We start from the raw sequence: 18,042 nt of genomic DNA on the forward strand, positions 1-18,042 counted from the left end.
CCAGCGACGTCACGCCCAGCACGTGCGGGCCCCGCGGCTGCGCGCGCAGGCGAAGCCACGCCCACCACCACCCCTCCCACCCCACCCACCACCACCCCCACCCACCAACCCGGCGCGACTACCTGCCAGGGGGCGTGGCCTCCCCTTTAGCCCCGCCCACTCGGCGAGGGGGCGTGGCCTCCCCGGCCGGCCCCACGTGGCAGCGGGATGTGGCGGGGGGGGGGGGGCGGTTCCTATAGGGTTCTACGGGGGGTCGTTGTGTCCTGGGAATCCCCTACGGCCCCGGGGTCCTATAGAACCCCTGTGCCCCCCCACCATGTGTTCCATAGGTCCCGCCGTTCTGGGGTTCCGTATAGCCGCCTTGTTCTGGGGGTCCCCTATAGCCCCCCCTGTTCTGGGGTCCCCTATAGCCCCGCTGTCCAGGGGGTCCCCTATACCCTCCCTATTCTGGGGGTCCCCTATAGCCCCCCCCGTTCTGGGATCCCCTATACCCCCCCCCATTCTGGGGGTCCCCTATAGCCCCCCCCGTCCTGGGGTCCCCTATACCCCCCTATTCTGGGGTCCCCTATACCCCCCCTATTCTGGGGTCCCCTATATCCCCCCCGTCCTGGGGTCCCCTATACCCCCCTATTCTGGGGTCCCCTATACCCCCTCCCTGTTCTGGGGTCCCCTATACCCCCCCTATTCTGGGGTCCCCTATATCCCCCCCGTCCTGGGGTCCCCTATACCCCCCTATTCTGGGGTCCCCTATACCCCCTCCCTGTTCTGGGGTCCCCTATACCCCCCCTATTCTGGGGTCCCCTATGTCCCCCCCGTCCTGGGGTCCCCTATACCCCCCCTATTCTGGGGTCCCCTATGTCCCCCCCGTCCTGGGGTCCCCTATATCCCCCCTGTTCTGGGGTCCCCTATACCCCCTCCCTGTTCTGGGGGTCCCCTATACCCCCCCTATTCTGGGGTCCCCTATATCCCCCCTATTCTGGGGTCCCCTATACCCCCCTATTCTGGGGTCCCCTATATCCCCCCTGTTCTGGGGTCCCCTATACCCCCCTATTCTGGGGTCTCCTATATCCCCCTTGTTCTGGGGTCCCCTATACCCCCCCTGTTCTGGGGTCCCCTATATCCCCCTTGTTCTGGGGTCCCCTATATCCCCCCTATTCTGGGGTCCCCTATGTCCCCCCCGTCCTGGGGTCCCCTATACCCCCCCTATTCTGGGGTCCCCTATACCCCCTGTTCTGGGGTCCCCTCTAGCCCCCAAACACCGTGGCCCCGTCCGTTCCCGCTCGGCCCCGGCATCTCCATGATCCTGGGGGGGGGTCCCGCCCCCCCATATATCGGGGTGGGGGGGATCCCCCCGCTCCCCCCCGTGCTCCCCCCGCCCCCCCTCCTCCCCAGTGCTCCCAGTTTCCCCCAGCGGGGGCGCGGGGGCCGGCCCGGGACCGGGGGCGGGACAGCGGAGACAAAGACCAAAACTTGCTGGAGAGAAGCGGCCGGGACAGCGACCCCCCCCGGGACAACGACCCCCCCCCCCCGGGACAGCGACCCCCCCCGGGACAGCGACCCCCCCCGGGACAGCGACCCCCCCGAGCCCCGGCCCCGGTGAACGGGGCGGCCGGAGCTCCGGGCCGGTTCTGATCCTGATCCTGATCCAGCCCGGGATGCGGCGGCGCTGAGCGGGAGGCGGTTGGTGCGTGGGGGGGAACGGGAACGGGGGGGAACGGGAACGGGGGGGAACGGGATGGGGGGGACGGGACAGAACGGGAGGGGGGAACCGGGAACGGGGAGGACCAGGCGGCACCAGGACCAGGGGAAACGGGGGGACCAGAGGGGACCGGGGGGCACTAGGACCATGGGGACCGGGGGGAATGGGGGGCACTAGGACCATGGGGGTTCGGGGGGCACTGGGACCAGGGGGGAATGGGGGGCACTAGGACCATGGGGGACCGGGGGGGGCAATGGGGGGCACTAGGACCATGGGGGTTCGGGGGGCACTAGGACCAGGGGGGAATGGGGGGCACTAGGACCATGGGGGACCGATGGGCAATGGGGGGCACTAGGACCATGGGGGTTCGGGGGGCACTAGGACCATGGGGACCGGGGGGGGCAATGGGGGGCACTAGGACCATGGGGACCGGGGGACACTAGGACCAGGGGGGAATGGGGGGCACTAGGACCATAGGGGTTCGGGGGGCACTAGGACGATGGGGGACCGGGGTGGGCAATGGGGGGCACTAGGACCATGGGGGTTCGGGGGGCACTAGGACCATGGGGGACCGGGGTGGGCAATGGGGGGCACTAGGACCATGGGGGTTCAGGGGGCACTAGGACCATGGGGGTTCGGGGGGCACTAGGACCATGGGGGACCGGGCGGGGCAATGGGGGGCACTAGGACCATGGGGGTTTGGGGGGCACTAGGACCATGGGGTCCGGGGGGCACTAGGACCATGGGGACCGGGGGGCACTAGGACCATGGGGTCCGGGGGGCACTAGGACCGGGGGGCAATGGGGGGCACTAGGACCATGGGGGTCCGGGGGGCACTAGGACCATGGGGACTGGGGGGCACTAGGACCATGGGGACCGGGGGGGAATGGGGGGCACTGGGGACACGGGGGGGCCCGGGGCGGGGGGGGGGTGTTGGGGGTGTCCTGTCCCCATTCCCAACATCCCCCCCCGATGTCCCCAGGTGGCTCTGCCCCCCCCAGGGAGGTGACCCCCGTGTCCCCCCCCAGGACCATGAAGCTGCCGCCCGCCTGCTGCCGCTTGCAGACCCTGGGGGCCGCGCTGGGGGTCTGCGTCACCATCGGCTTCACCGTCCAGCTGCTGGGGGGGCCCTTCCGGCGCAGGTGAGACCCCCCCGGCCCCCCAAAACCTTCTGGGGCTTTATGTGCCCCCCCAAACCCTTTGGATGCCCCAGGATGGGGGGACGTGGGTCTGTGTCCCAATGGATGGATGGGGCTCTAATGGATCAGGGTTAGAACGGGGGGGTCCCTGACCCGTGTGTGCCCCCAGGGCCCCCCCGGGCCCCCCCCAAAACCTTCTGGGGCTTTAGGTGCCCCCCAAAACCCTTTAGATGCCCCAGGATGGGGGGACGTGGGTCTGTGTCCCAATGGATGGATGGCTGGGGGTCCAAGGGATCAGGGTTAGAATGGGGGGGTCCCTGACCCCGTGTGTGTCCCCAGGGCCCCCCCGGGCCCCCCCCAAAACCCTCTGGGGCTTTAGGTGCCCCCCAAAACCCTATAGATCTTTATGTGCCCCCCCAAACCCTTTAGATACCCCAGGTTGGGGGGGACGTGGGTCCATGTCCCAATGGATGGCTGGGGCTCTAATGGATCAGGGTTAGAACGGGGGGGGTCCCTGACCCCGTGTGTGTCCCCAGGGCCCCCCCGGGCCCCCCCAAAACCTTCTGGGGCTTTAGGTGCCCCCCAACCCCCCAAAACCCTCTGGATGTTGGGGGGATGTGGGTCCATGTCCCAATGGATGGATGGATGGGGGTCCAAGGGATCAGGGTTAGAATGGGGGGGTCCCTGACCCCGTGTGTGTCCCCAGGGCCCCCCCGGGAACCCCCTAAAACCCTCTGGGGCTTTAGGTGCCCCCCAAAACCCTATAGATCTTTATGTGCCCCCCCAAACCCTTTAGATACCCCAGGTTGGGGGGGATGTGGGTCTGTGTCCCAATGGATGGATGGCTGGGGGTCCAAGGGATCGGGGTTAGAACGGGGGGGTCCCTGACCCGTGTGTGCCCCCAGGGCCCCCCCGGGCCCCCCCCAAAACCTTCTGGGGCTTTAGGTGCCCCCCAAAACCCTATAGATCTTTATGTGCCCCCCCAAACCCTTTAGATGCCCCAGGATGGGGGGACGTGGGTCTGTGTCCCAATGGATGGATGGGGCTCTAATGGATCAGGGTTAGAATGGGGGGGTCCCTGACCCCCTGTGTGCCCCCAGGGCCCCCCCGGGCCCCCCCCAAAAACCTTCTGGGGCTTTAGGTGCCCCCCAACCCCCCAAAACCCTATAGATGCCCCAGGTTGGGGGGACGTGGGTCTGTGTCCCAACGGATGGATGGCTGGGGCTCTAATGGATCGGGGTTAGAACGGGGGGGTCCCTGACCCCCTGTGTGCCCCCAGGCCCCCCCCGGGTACCCCCCAAAACCCTCTGGGGCTTTAGGTGCCCCCCAAAACCCTATAGATCTTTATGTGCCCCCCCAAACCCTTTAGATACCCCAGGTTGGGGGGGATGTGGGTCTGTGTCCCAATGGATGGATGGATGAGGGTCCAAGGGATCAGGGTTAGAATGGGGGGGTCCCTGACCCCCTGTGTGCCCCCAGGGCCCCCCCGGGCCCCCCCCAAAACCCTCTGGGGCTTTAGGTGCCCCCCAACCCCCCAAAACCCTATAGATGCCCCAGGATGGGGGGATGTGGGTCTGTGTCCCAATGGCTGGCTGGGGGTCCAAGGGATCAGGGTTAGAACGGGGGGGTCCCTGACCCCGTGTGTGCCCCCAGGGCCCCCCCCGCCCCCCCGGGCGCCCCCCCCGGCCCGTGCCAGCCCCGCACTCACCTGGTTTTCCTGAAGACGCACAAGACGGGGGGCAGCAGCGTGGTGAACGTGCTGCACCGCTTCGGGGAGACGCGGGGGCTGCGCTTCGCCCTCCCCCACCGCTACCAGTTCGGCTACCCGGGGGGGTTCCGGGCCGAGAGGGTCAAGGGCTTCACCCCGGGGGGGCCCCCGTTCGACATCATCTGTCACCACATGCGCTTCAACCTGTCCGAGGTGACAACGGGGGGGACATTGGGGGGGGGGGGCTGGTTGGGGATCTGGGGGGGGGGGTCCTGGAGGTATCTGGGGGGGTGGGGGGGTCCAGGGGGGTCTGGGGGGTTCAGGGGGTACCAGGGGAGCAGGGGATGGTGGGGGGGCTGGGGGGGTCCTGGTGGGATGGTGGGGGGTCTATGGGGGTCTGGGGGGGTCCTGGGGTCACCTGAATGAATGGGGGATAGTGGGGGGGTCTGGGGGGGTCTGGGGGACACCCAGGGGTCCAGGGGGATAGTGGGGGGTCAGGGGGATCTGGGGGGGTCCTGGGGTCACCTGAGTGAATGGGGGATAGTGGGGGGGTCTGGGGGCCACCCAGTGGTCCAGGGGGATGGTTGGGGGTCTGGGAGGGTCCTGGGGACACCTGAGTGAATGGGGGGAACATGGGGGGGTCTGGGGGACACCCAGGGGTCCGGGGGGTCTGGGGGGGTCCTGGGGTCACCTGAGTGAATGGGGGGAACATGGGGGGGTCTGGGGGACACCCAGGGGTCCGGGGGGTCTGGGGGGGTCCTGGGGTCACCTGAGTGAATGTGGGATAGTGGGGGGGTCTGGGTGGGTCATGGGGGGTCTGGGGGGTCTTGGGGACACCCACAGGGATAATGGGGGGTCTGGGGGGGTCCTGGGTTCACCTGAATGAATGGGGGGAACATGGGGGGGTCTGGGGGGCACCCAGGGGTCCAGGGGGATAGTGGGGGGTTTGGGGGGGTCTGGGGGACACCTGAGTGAATGGGGGGAACATGGGGGGGTCTGGGGGGGGTCCTGGGGTCACCTGAATGAACGGGGGATAGTGGGGGGGTCTGGGGGCCACCCAGTGATCTGGGGGCGTCCTGGGGCCACCTGAGCGAATGTGGGATCCTATGGAGCTCTGGGTGGCTCCTGGTGGGACCGTGGGGGACAACGGGGGGGTCCCTGGGGGTGTCGAGCCTCTCCCAACCCCCCTTTTTTTCCCCCTTCCCCCCCATATCCAGGTCCAGAGAGTGATGCCCAACGACAGCTTCTACTTCTCCATCGTGCGCGACCCCGGCACGTTGGGCGAGTCGGCATTCGCCTATTACCGGTCAGCGGCCCCCGCCTTCCGGCGCGCCCCCTCCCTGGCCGCCTTCCTGGCGGCGCCGCAGCGTTTCTACCGCCCGGGGGTGCGGGGGAACCACTACGCCCGCAACCTGCAGTGGTTCGACTTCGGGCTGCCCCCCGCGGCGCCCGAGGACGCGGCGGCGGTGGCGGCGGCGCTGGCGGCGCTGGACGCCACCTTCTCGCTGGTGCTGCTGGCCGAGCACTTCGACGAGTCGCTGGTGCTGCTGCGCCGGGCGCTGTGCTGGCCCGAGGACGCCGTGGCCGCCTTCGCCCACAACGGGCGCTCGCCGGGGGGGGCGGCGCGGCCCACGGCGGCGCAGGCGGCGCGGCTGCGCGCCTGGAACGCGCTGGACTGGGCGCTCTACGCCCACCTCAACCGCTCCTTCTGGCGCCGCGCCGAGGCCTTCGGGGCGGCGCGGCTGCGGGCCGAGGTGGCGCGGCTGCGGGGGCGCCGGGCGGCGCTGGCCCGGCGCTGCCTGCGGGGGGGGGGCCCGGTGCCGGCGCGGGCCGTGCCCGAGGGGCGGCTGCGGCCGTTCCAGCCCCCGGGGAGCGCGCGCATCCTGGGCTACGCGCTGCGCGACGGGCTGGAGCCCGCGGAGCGCGAGCGCTGCGCCCGCATGGCCACCCCCGAGCTGCAGTACAAGGACATCCTGGACCGCAGGCAGTTCGGCAACGCCACGGGGGGGGGCGGCGGCGGGTAGCGGGGGGGGCGGGGGGGGAGGCGATGGCGACGGGACGGGTTTGGCTGGACTCGGTTTAGCTGGACTGGATTTAACTAGGCCGGGCTTAGCTGGGCCAGGCTTAGCTGGACTGGGCTTAGCTGGGCTCGGTTTAGCTGGGCCGAGCTTAGCTGGACTGGATTTAACTAGGCCGGGCTTAGCTGGGCCGGGTTTGGCTGGGCCAGGCTTAGCTGGGCCAGCTTTAACTAGGCCAGGCTTAGCTGGACTGGGTTTAGCTGGGCCAGGTTTAGCTGGGCCGAGCTTAGCTGGACTGGATTTAACTAGGCCAGGCTTAGCTGGACTGGGCTAGCTGGGCTAGGCTTAGCTGGGCCAGGCTTAGCTGGACTGGATTTAACTAGGCCGGGCTTAGCTGGGCCAGGCTTAGCTGGACTGGGTTTAGCTAGGCCGGGTTTAGCTGGGCCGAGCTTAGCTGGACTGGATTTAACTAGGCTGGGTTTGGCTGGGCCGGGTTTAGCTAGGCCAGGTTTAGCTGTGCTGGGTTTAGTTGGACTAGGCTCAGCTGGACTGGATTTAGCTGGACGCGGTTTAGCTGGACTCGATTTAGCTAGACTGGGTTTAGCTACACCAGGCTCAGCTGGGCCAGGCTCAGCTAGACTGGGTCCAGCTAGACAGGGTTTAGCTGGACTGAGTTTAGCTCATCCGCATTCAGCTGGACTGGGTTTAGTCAGGTTTAGCTAGGCTGGGTTTAGCTGGACCAGGTTTAGCTGGACTGGGCTCAGCTTGTCTGGGTTTAGCTCAGCTGGGTTCAGCTGGACTGGCCTTAGCTGGGCTGGATTTAGCTGTGCCAAGTTTAGCTGGACTGGGGTTAGGTGAACTGGGCTCAGCTGGGCAGGGTTTAGCTGGGCTGGGTTTAGCTTGACTGGGCTCAGCTCCATTGGGTTTAGCTCAGCTGAGTTCAGCTGGGCTGAGCTTAGCTGGGCTGGGTTTAGTTGGACTGGGCTTAGTCAGGTTTAGCTGGGCTGCGTTTAGCTAGACTGGGATTAGCGGACTGGCTTTAGCCATGTTTAGTTGGGCTGAGTTCAGCTAGACTGGCTTTAGCTACACCAGGCTTAGCGGGACTGGGTTTAACTGGACTGGGTTTAACTGGACTGGGCTCAGCCTGTCCAGCTTCAGCTGGGCTGGATTTATCTGGGCTGGGTTTGGCTGGGCCGTGTTCAGCTTGGCTGGGTTTAGCTGGGCTGGGTTTGGCTGGGCCGTGTTTAGCTTGGCTGGGTTTGGCTGGGCTGGGTTTAGCTGGACTGGGTTTAGCTGGACTGGGTTCAGCTGGGCTGGGTTTGGCTGGGCTGGGTTCGGCTGGGCTGGGCTCATCTGGACTGGATTTAGCTGGGCTGGGTTCATCTGGACTGGATTTAGCTGGGCTGGGTTTATCTGGACTGGATTTAGCTGGGCTGGGTTTGGCTGGACTGGGTTTGGCTGGACTGGGTTTGGCTGGGTCAGTTTTAACTGGACTGGGTTTATCTGGACTGGATTTAGCTGGACTGGGTTTAACTGGACTGGATTTAGCTGGGCTGGGTTTAGCTGGGCTGGGTTTGGCTGGGCTGGGCTCATCTGGACTGGATTTAGCTGGGCTGGGTTTGGCTGGACCGGGTTCAGCTGGGCTGGGTTTAGCTGGGTCAGTTTTAACTGGGCTGGATTTAGCTGGACTGGGTTTAGCTGGGCTGGATTTAGCTGGACCGGGTTCAGCTGGGCTGGGTTTAGCTGGGTCAGTTTTAACTGGGCTGGGTTTAGCTGGGCTGGATTTAGCTGGACTGAGTTTAGCTACACCAGGTTTATCTGAACCGGGTTTATCGTGCCCCCGCCCCCTGCCGGGGATCCCGCGTCCCCCCCCGAACCACTCGTGCCTCAGTTTACCCTGTGGGTCCCACCCCTTCCCCCATCCCCCCCCTCACGGTACAGCCTCGGTGTCCCGGGATCGGGCCCACTCGGGATCGGGCCCACCAGGGCCATCGCTTCGCGGTAACCATGGCAATAAACGACTGGAATCACCCCTCCGATTGGCCGCCGCTCCTGTCAATCACCCGGCGCAGGACATCCCGCCTCCGCGGGGCGCTGATTGGTCCCCGAGCGGGGGCATCGATGCGCCCCCCCCCCTCCCCGCGCTTCCGGCAGCGGCGCCGGTTCGGCCGCCGCTCCCGGTCCCTCCCGGTTCCTCCGGGTTCCAGCTCCGGTTCCTCCCCCTCCCGGTCCCTCCCGCTCCCGGTTCCTCCGGGTTCCAGCTCCGGTTCCTCCCCCTCCCGTTTCCTCCAGGTCCAGCTCCGGTTCCTCCCGATCCCGCTCCCGTTTCCTCCCGGTTCCGCTCCCGGTTCCCGCTCCCTCCCGGTTCCCGGTCTCTCCCGGTTCCTCCCGCTCCCGGTTCCTCCCGGTTCCCCCTCCCAGTTCCCGGTCTTGGTTCCTCCCGGTTCCTCCCGGTTCCAGCTCCGGTTCCCGCTCCCTCCCGGTTCCCGGTCTCTCCCGGTTCCTCCCACTCCCTCCCACTCCCTCCCGGTTCCTCCCGGTCTCAGTTCCTCCCGGTTCCGCTCCCGGTCCCTCCCGCTCCCGGTTCCGCTCCCTCCTGGTTCCAGCTCCGGTTCCCGCTCCCTCCCGGTTCCCGGTATCTCCCGGTTCCAGCTCCGGTTCCCGCTCCCTCCTGGTTCCAGCTCCGGTTCCCGCTCCCTCCCGGTTCCTCCCGGTTCCCGGTATCTCCCGGTTCCGCTCCCGGTCCCTCCCGCTCCCGGTTCCGCTCCCTCCTGGTTCCAGCTCCGGTTCCCGCTCCCTCCCGGTTCCCGGTCTCTCCCGGTTCCCGCTCTCTCCCAGTTCCCGGTCTCTCCCGGTTCCCGGTCTCTCCCGGTTCCCAGTCTCTCCCCCCCCCCGCCATGGAGTCCCAGTGCGATTACTTCATGTACTTCCCCGCCGTCCCGTTCGCGGCGCGGGAGCTGCTGGTGGGGGAGCCGGGTCGGTACCGGGCGCTGCCGCGGCGGAACCACCTGTACCTGGGCGAGACCGTGCGCTTCCTGCTGGTGCTGCGCTGCCGCAGCGGCGCCTGGGCCCGGCTGGCCCGCGGGCTGGCCGCGCTGCCCAGCGTGGGCCCCGCCGAGGCGCCGGAGCCGGAGGAGGCGCCGGAGCCGGAGGGGAGCGGGGATGATGGAGCCCGGGAGCCCGGCGCCTTCCGGGAGTGCCGCGCGGTGCTGGCGCACGGGAGGGGGCGCGGAGCGGCCGGAGCGGTCAGTGCGGGGGGACAGGGGGACAGGGGGACAAGGAAGAGGGGATGGGGACAAGGGGATGGGGACAAGGACAAGGGGATGGGGACAAGGGGATGGGGACAAGGGGATGGGGACAAGGGGATGGGGACAAGGGGATGGGGATGGGGACATGGGGACAAGGAAGAGGGGATGGGGACAAGGGGATGGGGACAGGGACGAGGGGATGAGGACATGAGGATGGGGACAAGGGGACTGGGATGGGGACAAAGGGACATGGACAAGGATGAGGGGATGGGGACAAGGGGATGGGGACGAGGACAAGGGGATGGGGATGAGGACAGGGGGACAAGGGGATGGGGACAAGGAGACTGGGATGGGGACAGGGATGAGGGGATGGGGACAAGGGGATGGGGACAAGGGGATGGGGACAAGGGGATGGGGACAAGGGGATAGGGACAGGGACGAGGGGATGAGGACATGAGGATGGGGACAAGGGGACTGGGATGGGGACAAGGGGATGGGGATGGGGACAAGGGGACAAGGAAGAGGGGATGGGGACAAGGGGATGGGGACAGGGACGAGGGGATGAGGACATGAGGATGGGGACAAGGGGACTGGGATGGGGACAAAGGGACATGGACAAGGATGAGGGGATGGGGACAAGGGGATGGGGACGAGGACAAGGGCATGGGGATGAGGACATGAGGATGGGGACAAGGGGATGGGGACATGGGGACAAGGAAGAGGGGATGGGGACAAGGGGATGGGGACAGGGACGAGGGGATGGGGGCAGGGGGACTGGGATGGGGACAAGGGGATGGGGACAAGAATGGGGATGGGGACAAAGGGACAAGGACAAGTGGATGGGGATGGGGGTGGGGACAATGGGATGGGGACAAGGGGATGGGGACAAGGGGATGGGGACAAGGGGACTGGGGTGGGGACAAGGACAAGGGGATGGGGATGAGGACATGGGGACAAGGGGACTGGGGTGGGGACAAGGGGATGGGGACAAGGGGACAAGGAAGAGGGGATGGGGACAAGGGGATGGGGACAAGGGGACTGGGATGCTGACAAGGGGATGGGGACAATGACAGGAGCATGGGGACAGGGAGATGGGGATGGGGACAAGGGGACTGGGATGGGGACAGGGGGACAAGGAAGAGGGGAGGGGGACAGGGGGATGGGGACAAGGATGAGGGGACTGGGATGGAGACAAGGACGAGGGGATGGGGACAAGGACAGGAGCATGGGGACAAGGGGACTGGGATGGGGACAAGGATGAGGGGATGGGGGTGGGGACATGGGGACAAGGGGACTGGGATGGGGACAAGGAGATGGAGATGGGGACAAGAGGATGGGGACAATGACAGGGGCATGGGGACAAGGGGACTGCGATGGGGACAAGGACAAGAGGACGGGGGTGGAGGGACAAGGACAAGTGGATGGGGATGGGGACAAGGGGACTGGGATGGGGACAAAGGGACAAGGATGAGGGGATGGGGCCAAGGGGATGGGGATGGGGACAATGACAAGAAGATGTGGACAAGGACAAGTGGATGAGAAGAAGGGAATGGGACAAGGATGGACGGTTGGGGACAAGGAATGGGGACATGGGGACAAGGGGATGGGGACATGGGGACAAGGGAATGGGGACACGGGGCCAAGGGGATGGGGACAAGGGGACAAGGGGATGGGGACATGGGGACAAGGGGATGGGGACATGGGGACAAGGGGATGGGGACACGGGGCCAAGGGGATGGGGACAAGGGGATGGGGACACGGGGACAAGGGGACATGGGGCCAAGGGCCGGTGGCAGCGCCGCTGTCCCCGTGTCCCCAGGTCCCCGTGGAGGATCCCATCGTGTGTCCCGACGAGGTGATCTTCCCGCTCACCGTCACGCTGGACCGGCTGCCGCCCGGCACCAGCAAGGCCAAGGTCAGCGGGGGGGGGACACACAGCGGGGGGGACACGGGGGGGGACACCGGGGGGGCTGCCCCCCGGCACCAGCAAGGCCAAGGTCAGCGGGGGGGACACACAGACCAGGGGGTGGGGACACCGGGGGGGGTCAGACTCGGGGGGACACTGGGGCGGGGGGACCCTGGGGGGGACACCAGGGGGGACACCAGGGTCACCTCCCGTGTCCCCGTCCCCAGGTGGCGGTGACACTGGGGGGGACACCAGGGGACACACTGGGGGGTGACACCAGTGTCACCTCCCATGTCCCCTGTCCCCAGGTGGCGCTGACACCAGTGTCACCTCCTGTGTCCCTGTCCCCAGGTTGGGGGGGTGACCCCAGTGTCACCTCCCGTGTCCCTGTCCCCAGGTGGCAGTGACATTGGTGTCACCTCTCATGTCCCTGTCCCCAGGTGGCGCTGACCCCAGTGTCACCTCTCATGTCCCTGTCCCCAGGTGGTGGTGACGGTGTGGCAGCGCGAGGCGCCGGAGCCAGGCGGGGCCGCCGGAGGGGACAGCGGGGGTGACGCCGGGGGTGACAGCGGAGGGGACAGCGGGGGTGACGCCGGGGGTGACACCGGGGGGGTGCTGCGGCTGCTGCAGGCGCGCGGCCCGGCCGGCCTGTTCCGCACCCAGCACGGCGGCTTCAAGGCGCAGGGTGAGGGCGGCTCCGTGTCCCCTTTGTGTCCCCTTTGTGTCCCCTCCGCGTCCCCTCCGCGTCCCCTCCGCGTCACCTCTGTGTCCCCTGACCCCCCATGTCACCTCCCATGTCACCTCCATGTCCCCTCCGCGTCATCTCCAGTGTCACCTCCCGTGTCACCTCTGCGTCCCCTCCGCGTCACCTCCGTGTCATCTCCGTGTCATCTCTGTGTCACCTCCCGTGTCCCCTGACCACCCGTGTTCCCACCTGTGTCACCTCCCGTGTCCCCTGACCACCTGTGTTCCCACCTGTGTCACCTCCCGCGTCCCCTCCGCGTCCCCTCCGCGTCCCCTGACCTCCCATGTCACCTCCTGTGTCCCCTCTGCATCCCCTCCATGTCCCCTCCGTGTCCCCTTTGTGTCACCTCCCATGTCACCTCCGCGTCCCCTGACCTCCCGTGTCACCTCCAGCGTCCCCTCCACGTCACCTCCGTGTCATCTCCGTGTCATCTCCGTGTCACCTCCCGTGTCCCCTGACCACCCGTGTTCCCACCTGTGTCACCTCCCATGTCACCTCCGTGTCCCCTCTGTGTCCCCTGACCTCCCATGTCACCTCCTGTGTCCCCTCTGCGTCCCCTCCATGTCCCCTCCATGTCCCCTCCGTGTCCCCTTTGTGTCACCTCCCATGTCACCTCCGCGTCCCCTGACCTCCCATGTCACCTCCAGCGTCCCCTCCGTGTCACCTCCGTGTCACCTCCATGTCCCCTCCCATGTCACCTCTGGTGTCACCTCCTGTGTTCCCACCCGTGTCCCCTCCGTGTCCCCTGACCACCCATGTCACCTCCTGTGTCCCCTCCGCGTCCCCTCCGTGTCACCTCCAGTGTCCCCTGACCACCCATGTCCCCTCCTGTGTCCCCTCTGGTGTCCCCCAATGTCCCCGTGTCCCCCGGATGTCCCCCGTGTCCCCATGTCCCCATGTCCCCATGTCCCCATGTCCCCATGTCCCCAATGTCCCCATGTCCCCCAATGTCCCCATGTCCCCAATGTCCCCATGTCCCCCAATGTCCCCAATGTCCCCATGTCCCCAATGTCCCCATGTCCTCCGGATGTCCCCCAATGTCCCCATGTCCCCAATGTCCCCGATGTCCCCATGTCCCCCAATGTCCCCGTGTCCCCCGGGTGTCCCCAATGTCCCCATGTCCCCCAATGTCCCCGTGTCCCTGATGTCCCCGTGTCCCTGATGTCCCTGTGTCCCCCAATGTCCCCGTGTCCCCATGTCCCCAATGTCCCCATGTCCCCATGTCCCCAATGTCCCCATGTCCCCCGGATGTCCCCAGTGTCCCCAATGTCCCCAATGTCCCCATGTCCCCAATGTCCCCATGTCCCCATGTCCCCAATGTCCCCATGTCCCCCAATGTCCCCGTGTCCCCCGGGTGTCCCCAATGTCCCCATGTCCCCCAATGTCCCCATGTCCCCCAATGTCCCCATGTCCCCAATGTCCCCCATGTCCCCCATGTCCCCCAATGTCCCCATGTCCCCCAGTGTCCCCAATGTCCCCCAGTGTCCCCAATGTCCCCCGGATGTCCCCCAATGTCCCCATGTCCCCCAATGTCCCCAATGTCCCCAATGTCCCCATGTCCCCAATGTCCCCATGTCCTCTGGATGTCCCCCAATGTCCCCATGTCCCCAATGTCCCCGATGTCCCCATGTCCCCATGTCCCCCAATGTCCCCGTGTCCCCCGGGTGTCCCCAATGTCCCCATGTCCCCCAATGTCCCCATGTCCCCCAATGTCCCCGTGTCCCCCGGTGTCCCCATGTCCCATGTCCCCATGGTGTCCCGCAGTGAGCTCCCTGCTGACGGTGCTGCCCCCCCCCGTGGTTCGGTGCCGCCAGCTCAGCGTGGCCGGCAAGTACCTGACGGTGCTCAAAGGTGAGGGGACAGGGGACAGTGTGGGGACAGGGGGACATGGGGACAGTGTGGGGACATGGGGACACGGGGACAGTGTGGGGACAGGGGACAGTGTGGGGACATGGGGACACAGGGACAGTGTGGGGACATGGGGACAGTGTGGGGACATGGGGACAGTGTGGGGACATGGGGACAGGGGACAGCGTGGGGACAGGGGACAGCGTGGGGACATGGGGACAGCGTGGGGACATGGGGACATGGGGACAGTGTGGGGACATGGGGACAGCGTGGGGACATGGGGACATGGGGACAGCGTGGGGACATGGGGACAGTGTGGGGACAGGGGACAGGGGGACATGGGGACAGCGTGGGGACAGGGGACAGGGGACATGGGGACAATGTGGGGACAGGGGACATGGGGACAGTGTGGGGACGTGGGGACAGTGTGGGGATGTGGGGACAGTGTGGGGACATGGGGACAGTGTGGGGACATGGGGATAGTGTGGGGACGTGGGGACAGTGTGGGGACGTGGGGATAGTGTGGGGACATGGGGACAGTATGGGGACATGGGGACAGTGTGGGGACATGGGGACAGTGTGGGGATGTGGGGACATGGGGACAGCGTGGGGACATGGGGACAGTGTGGGGACGTGGGAATGGGAGGGTGACACGGGGACATGGGGACAGTGTGGGGACACAGGGACAGGATGGTGACACGGGGATGGGATGGGGACACGGGGACGGGATGGGGACACGGGGATGGGATGGGATGGGGACACGGGGACGGGATGGGGACACGGGGATGGGATGGGATGGGGACACAGGGACGGGATGGTGGCACGGGGATGGGATGGGATGGGGACACGGGGACGGGATGGGGACACGGGGATGGGATGGGGACACGGGGATGGGATGGGGACACGGGGACGGGATGGGGACACGGGGACGGGATGGGGACACGGGGATGGGATGGGGACACGGGGACGGGATGGGGACACGGGGACGGGATGGGGACACGGGGATGGGACGGTGGGATGGGGACAGAGCGGTGGCACAGGACAGTGTCCCTGCCAGTGTCCCCATGCTGTGCACTAATGTCCCCTGATGTTCCCCCTGTCCCCACATCCCCCTGTCCCCATGTCCCCATGTCCCCATGTCCCCATATCCCTATATCCTCATATGTCCCATGTCCCCTGTCCCCATGTCCCCTGTCCCCATGTCCCATGTCCCCATATCCCTATATCCTCATATGTCCTCATGTCCCCCTGTCCCCACCGGTGTCCCCATGTCCCATGTCCCCCTGTCCCTGCTGGTGTCCCCATGTCCCCTGTCCCTATATCCCCATGTCCCCATATCCCTATATCCTCATATGTCCCACGTCCCCTGTCCCCATGTCCCCCTGTCCCTGCTGGTGTCCCCATGTCCCCATGTCCTATGTCCCCTGTCCCCACCGGTGTCCCCATGTCCCCCTGTCCCATATCCCCATGTCCCCATGTCCCCCTGTCCCCTGTCCCCATATCCCTATATCCTCATATGTCCCCTGTCCCCATGTCCCCCTGTCCCCACCGGTGTCCCCCTGTCCCGCTGGTGTCCCCTGTCCCGCTGTTGTCCCCATGTCCCCCTGTCCCGCTGGTGTCCCCATGTCCCCCTGTCCCGCTGTTGTCCCCACGTCCCCCTGTCCCGCTGGTGTCCCCATGTCCCCCTGTCCCGCTGTTGTCCCCCTGTCCCCTGTCCCGCTGGTGTCCCCATGTCCCCCTGTCCCGCTGGTGTCCCCATGTCCCCCTGTCCCCACCGGTGTCCCCCTGTCCCGCTGTTGTCCCCATGTCCCCCTGTCCCGCTGTTGTCCCCATGTCCCCCTGTCCCGCTGGTGTCCCCATGTCCCCCTGTCCCGCTGTTGTCCCCACGTCCCCCTGTCCCGCTGGTGTCCCCCTGTCCCAGTGCTGAACGGCTGGTCGCAGGAGGAGATCTCGGTGTGGGACGTGCGCATCCTGCCCAACTTCAACGCCAGTTACCTGCCCGTCATGCCCGACGGCTCCGTGCTGCTGGTCGACGACGTCTGGTGAGGGGACACGGGGACAGGGGACGGGGGACAAGGGGACAGTCCCCGGGGTGACAAGGGGACAGTCCATGGGGTGACAATGGGACAGTCCATGGGGTGACAATGGGACAGGCCCCAGGGTCCCCAGGGTGACAAGGGGACAGTCCCCGGGGTGACAATGGGACAGTCCCCAGGGTGACAATGGGACAGTCCATGGGGTGACAATGGGACAGTCCATGGGGTGACAATGGGACAGTCCCCAGGGTCCCCAGGGTGACAATGGGACAGTCCATGGGGTGACAATGGGACAGTCCCCAGGGTGACAATGGGACAGTCCATGGGGTGACAATGGGACAGGCCCCAGGGCCCCCAGGGTGACAATGGGACAGTCCATGGGGTGACAATGGGACAGTCCCCAGGGTCCCCAGAGTGACAATGGGACAGTCCCCAGGGTGACAATGGGACAGTCCATGGGGTGACAATGGGACAGTCCCCAGGGTGACAATGGGACAGGCCCCAGGGTGACAATGGGACAGTCCATGGGGTGACAATGGGACAGTCCCCAGGGTGACAATGGGACAGTCCATGGGGTGACAAGGGGACAGTCCTTGGGGTGACAGGGGGGACACTGAGGGTCCCCATGTCACCCCATGTGCCACCGAGGGTCCCCCCGTGTCCCCCCTTGTCCCCATATGTCCCCATGTGTCCCCATATCCCCATGTCCCCCCATGACCCCATGTGTCACTATGTTCCCCCCCATGTCCCCGTGTCCCCCCGTGTCCCCATGTCCCCATGTCCCCATGTCCCCATGTCCCCCCGTGTCCCCATGTCCCCATGTCCCCATGTCCCCATGTGTCCCCCTGTCCCCCTGTGTCCCCGTGTCCCCGTCCCCCCATGTCCCCCCATGTCCCCCCATGTCCCCCCATGTCCCCCTTGTCCCCATGTGTCCCCATGTCCCCCTGTGTCCCCCTGTCCCCCTGTGTCCCCATGTCCCCGTGTCCCCATGTCCCCATGTGTCCCCATATCCCCATGACCCCATGTCCCCCCATGTCCCCCTTGTCCCCATGTGTCCCCATGTCCCCCCATGTCCCCCCGTGTCCCCATTGTCCCCATTGTCCCCATTGTCCCCATGTCCCCATGTCCCCGCAGCCACCACTCCGGGGAGGTCCCGGTGGGCGCGTTCTGCCGCGTGGCCGGTGCCGGCTCCGGCTCCGGCTCCGGTTCCGGGGGTCCCTGCGCCCTGAGCGCCCTGGAGGAGCAAAACTTCCTGTTCCAGCTGCAGGCGCCCGAGAGGCCCCCCGAGGACGGGAAAGAGGTGGGAGCGGGGGGGGGACGGGGACGGGGACAGGGACAGGGGACATGGGGACAGGGGGACAGGGGGATATGGGACATGGGACATGGGGACGGGGGGACATGGGGATATGGGACATGGGACATGGGGACAGGGGGACATGGGGATATGGGACATGGGGACACAGGGATATGGGACATGGGACATGGGACAGGGGGACATGGGGACGGGGGGACATGGGGACAGGGGGATATTGGGGATATGGGGACACGGGGACATGGGACAGGGGGATAAGGGGACAGGGGGACAGGGGGACGTGGGGACATGGGGATATGGGGACAGGGGACATGGGACATGGGACAGGGGGATATGGGAACAAGGGACATGGGATATGGGGACATGGGGGACAGAGGGACATG

The 18,042-nt window shown here is 66.6% G+C and overlaps 2 protein-coding genes across 2 annotated transcripts; both read left to right on the top strand.

Moving 5' to 3' along the window:
- Positions 1–1,557: 1,557 nt before the first annotated feature.
- Positions 1,558–6,570, top strand: GAL3ST4 (galactose-3-O-sulfotransferase 4; the record flags this gene model as incomplete). Its single annotated transcript, XM_082077007.1, has 4 exons — positions 1,558–1,684; positions 2,728–2,841; positions 4,492–4,759; positions 5,764–6,570. The coding sequence occupies exons 2-4, from the start codon at positions 2,732–2,734 to the stop codon at positions 6,568–6,570; spliced, it is 1,185 nt and encodes a 394-aa protein (XP_081933133.1). The 5' UTR covers positions 1,558–1,684; positions 2,728–2,731.
- A 2,151-nt stretch (positions 6,571–8,721) lies between these two features.
- TRAPPC14 (trafficking protein particle complex subunit 14) lies at positions 8,722–17,647 on the top strand (the record flags this gene model as incomplete). Its single annotated transcript, XM_082077008.1, has 7 exons — positions 8,722–9,338; positions 9,403–9,809; positions 11,632–11,727; positions 12,202–12,403; positions 14,228–14,314; positions 16,233–16,353; positions 17,482–17,647. Coding segments are annotated over exons 2-7 (1,020 nt in total), but the record flags the coding sequence as incomplete, so codon positions are not given.
- Between the last annotated feature and the right edge of the window lie 395 nt (positions 17,648–18,042).

Source organism: Streptopelia decaocto (assembly GCF_964273445.1).
Source record: "Streptopelia decaocto genome assembly, contig: HAP1_SCAFFOLD_1108, whole genome shotgun sequence".
Classification (NCBI taxonomy): domain Eukaryota; kingdom Metazoa; phylum Chordata; class Aves; order Columbiformes; family Columbidae; genus Streptopelia; species Streptopelia decaocto.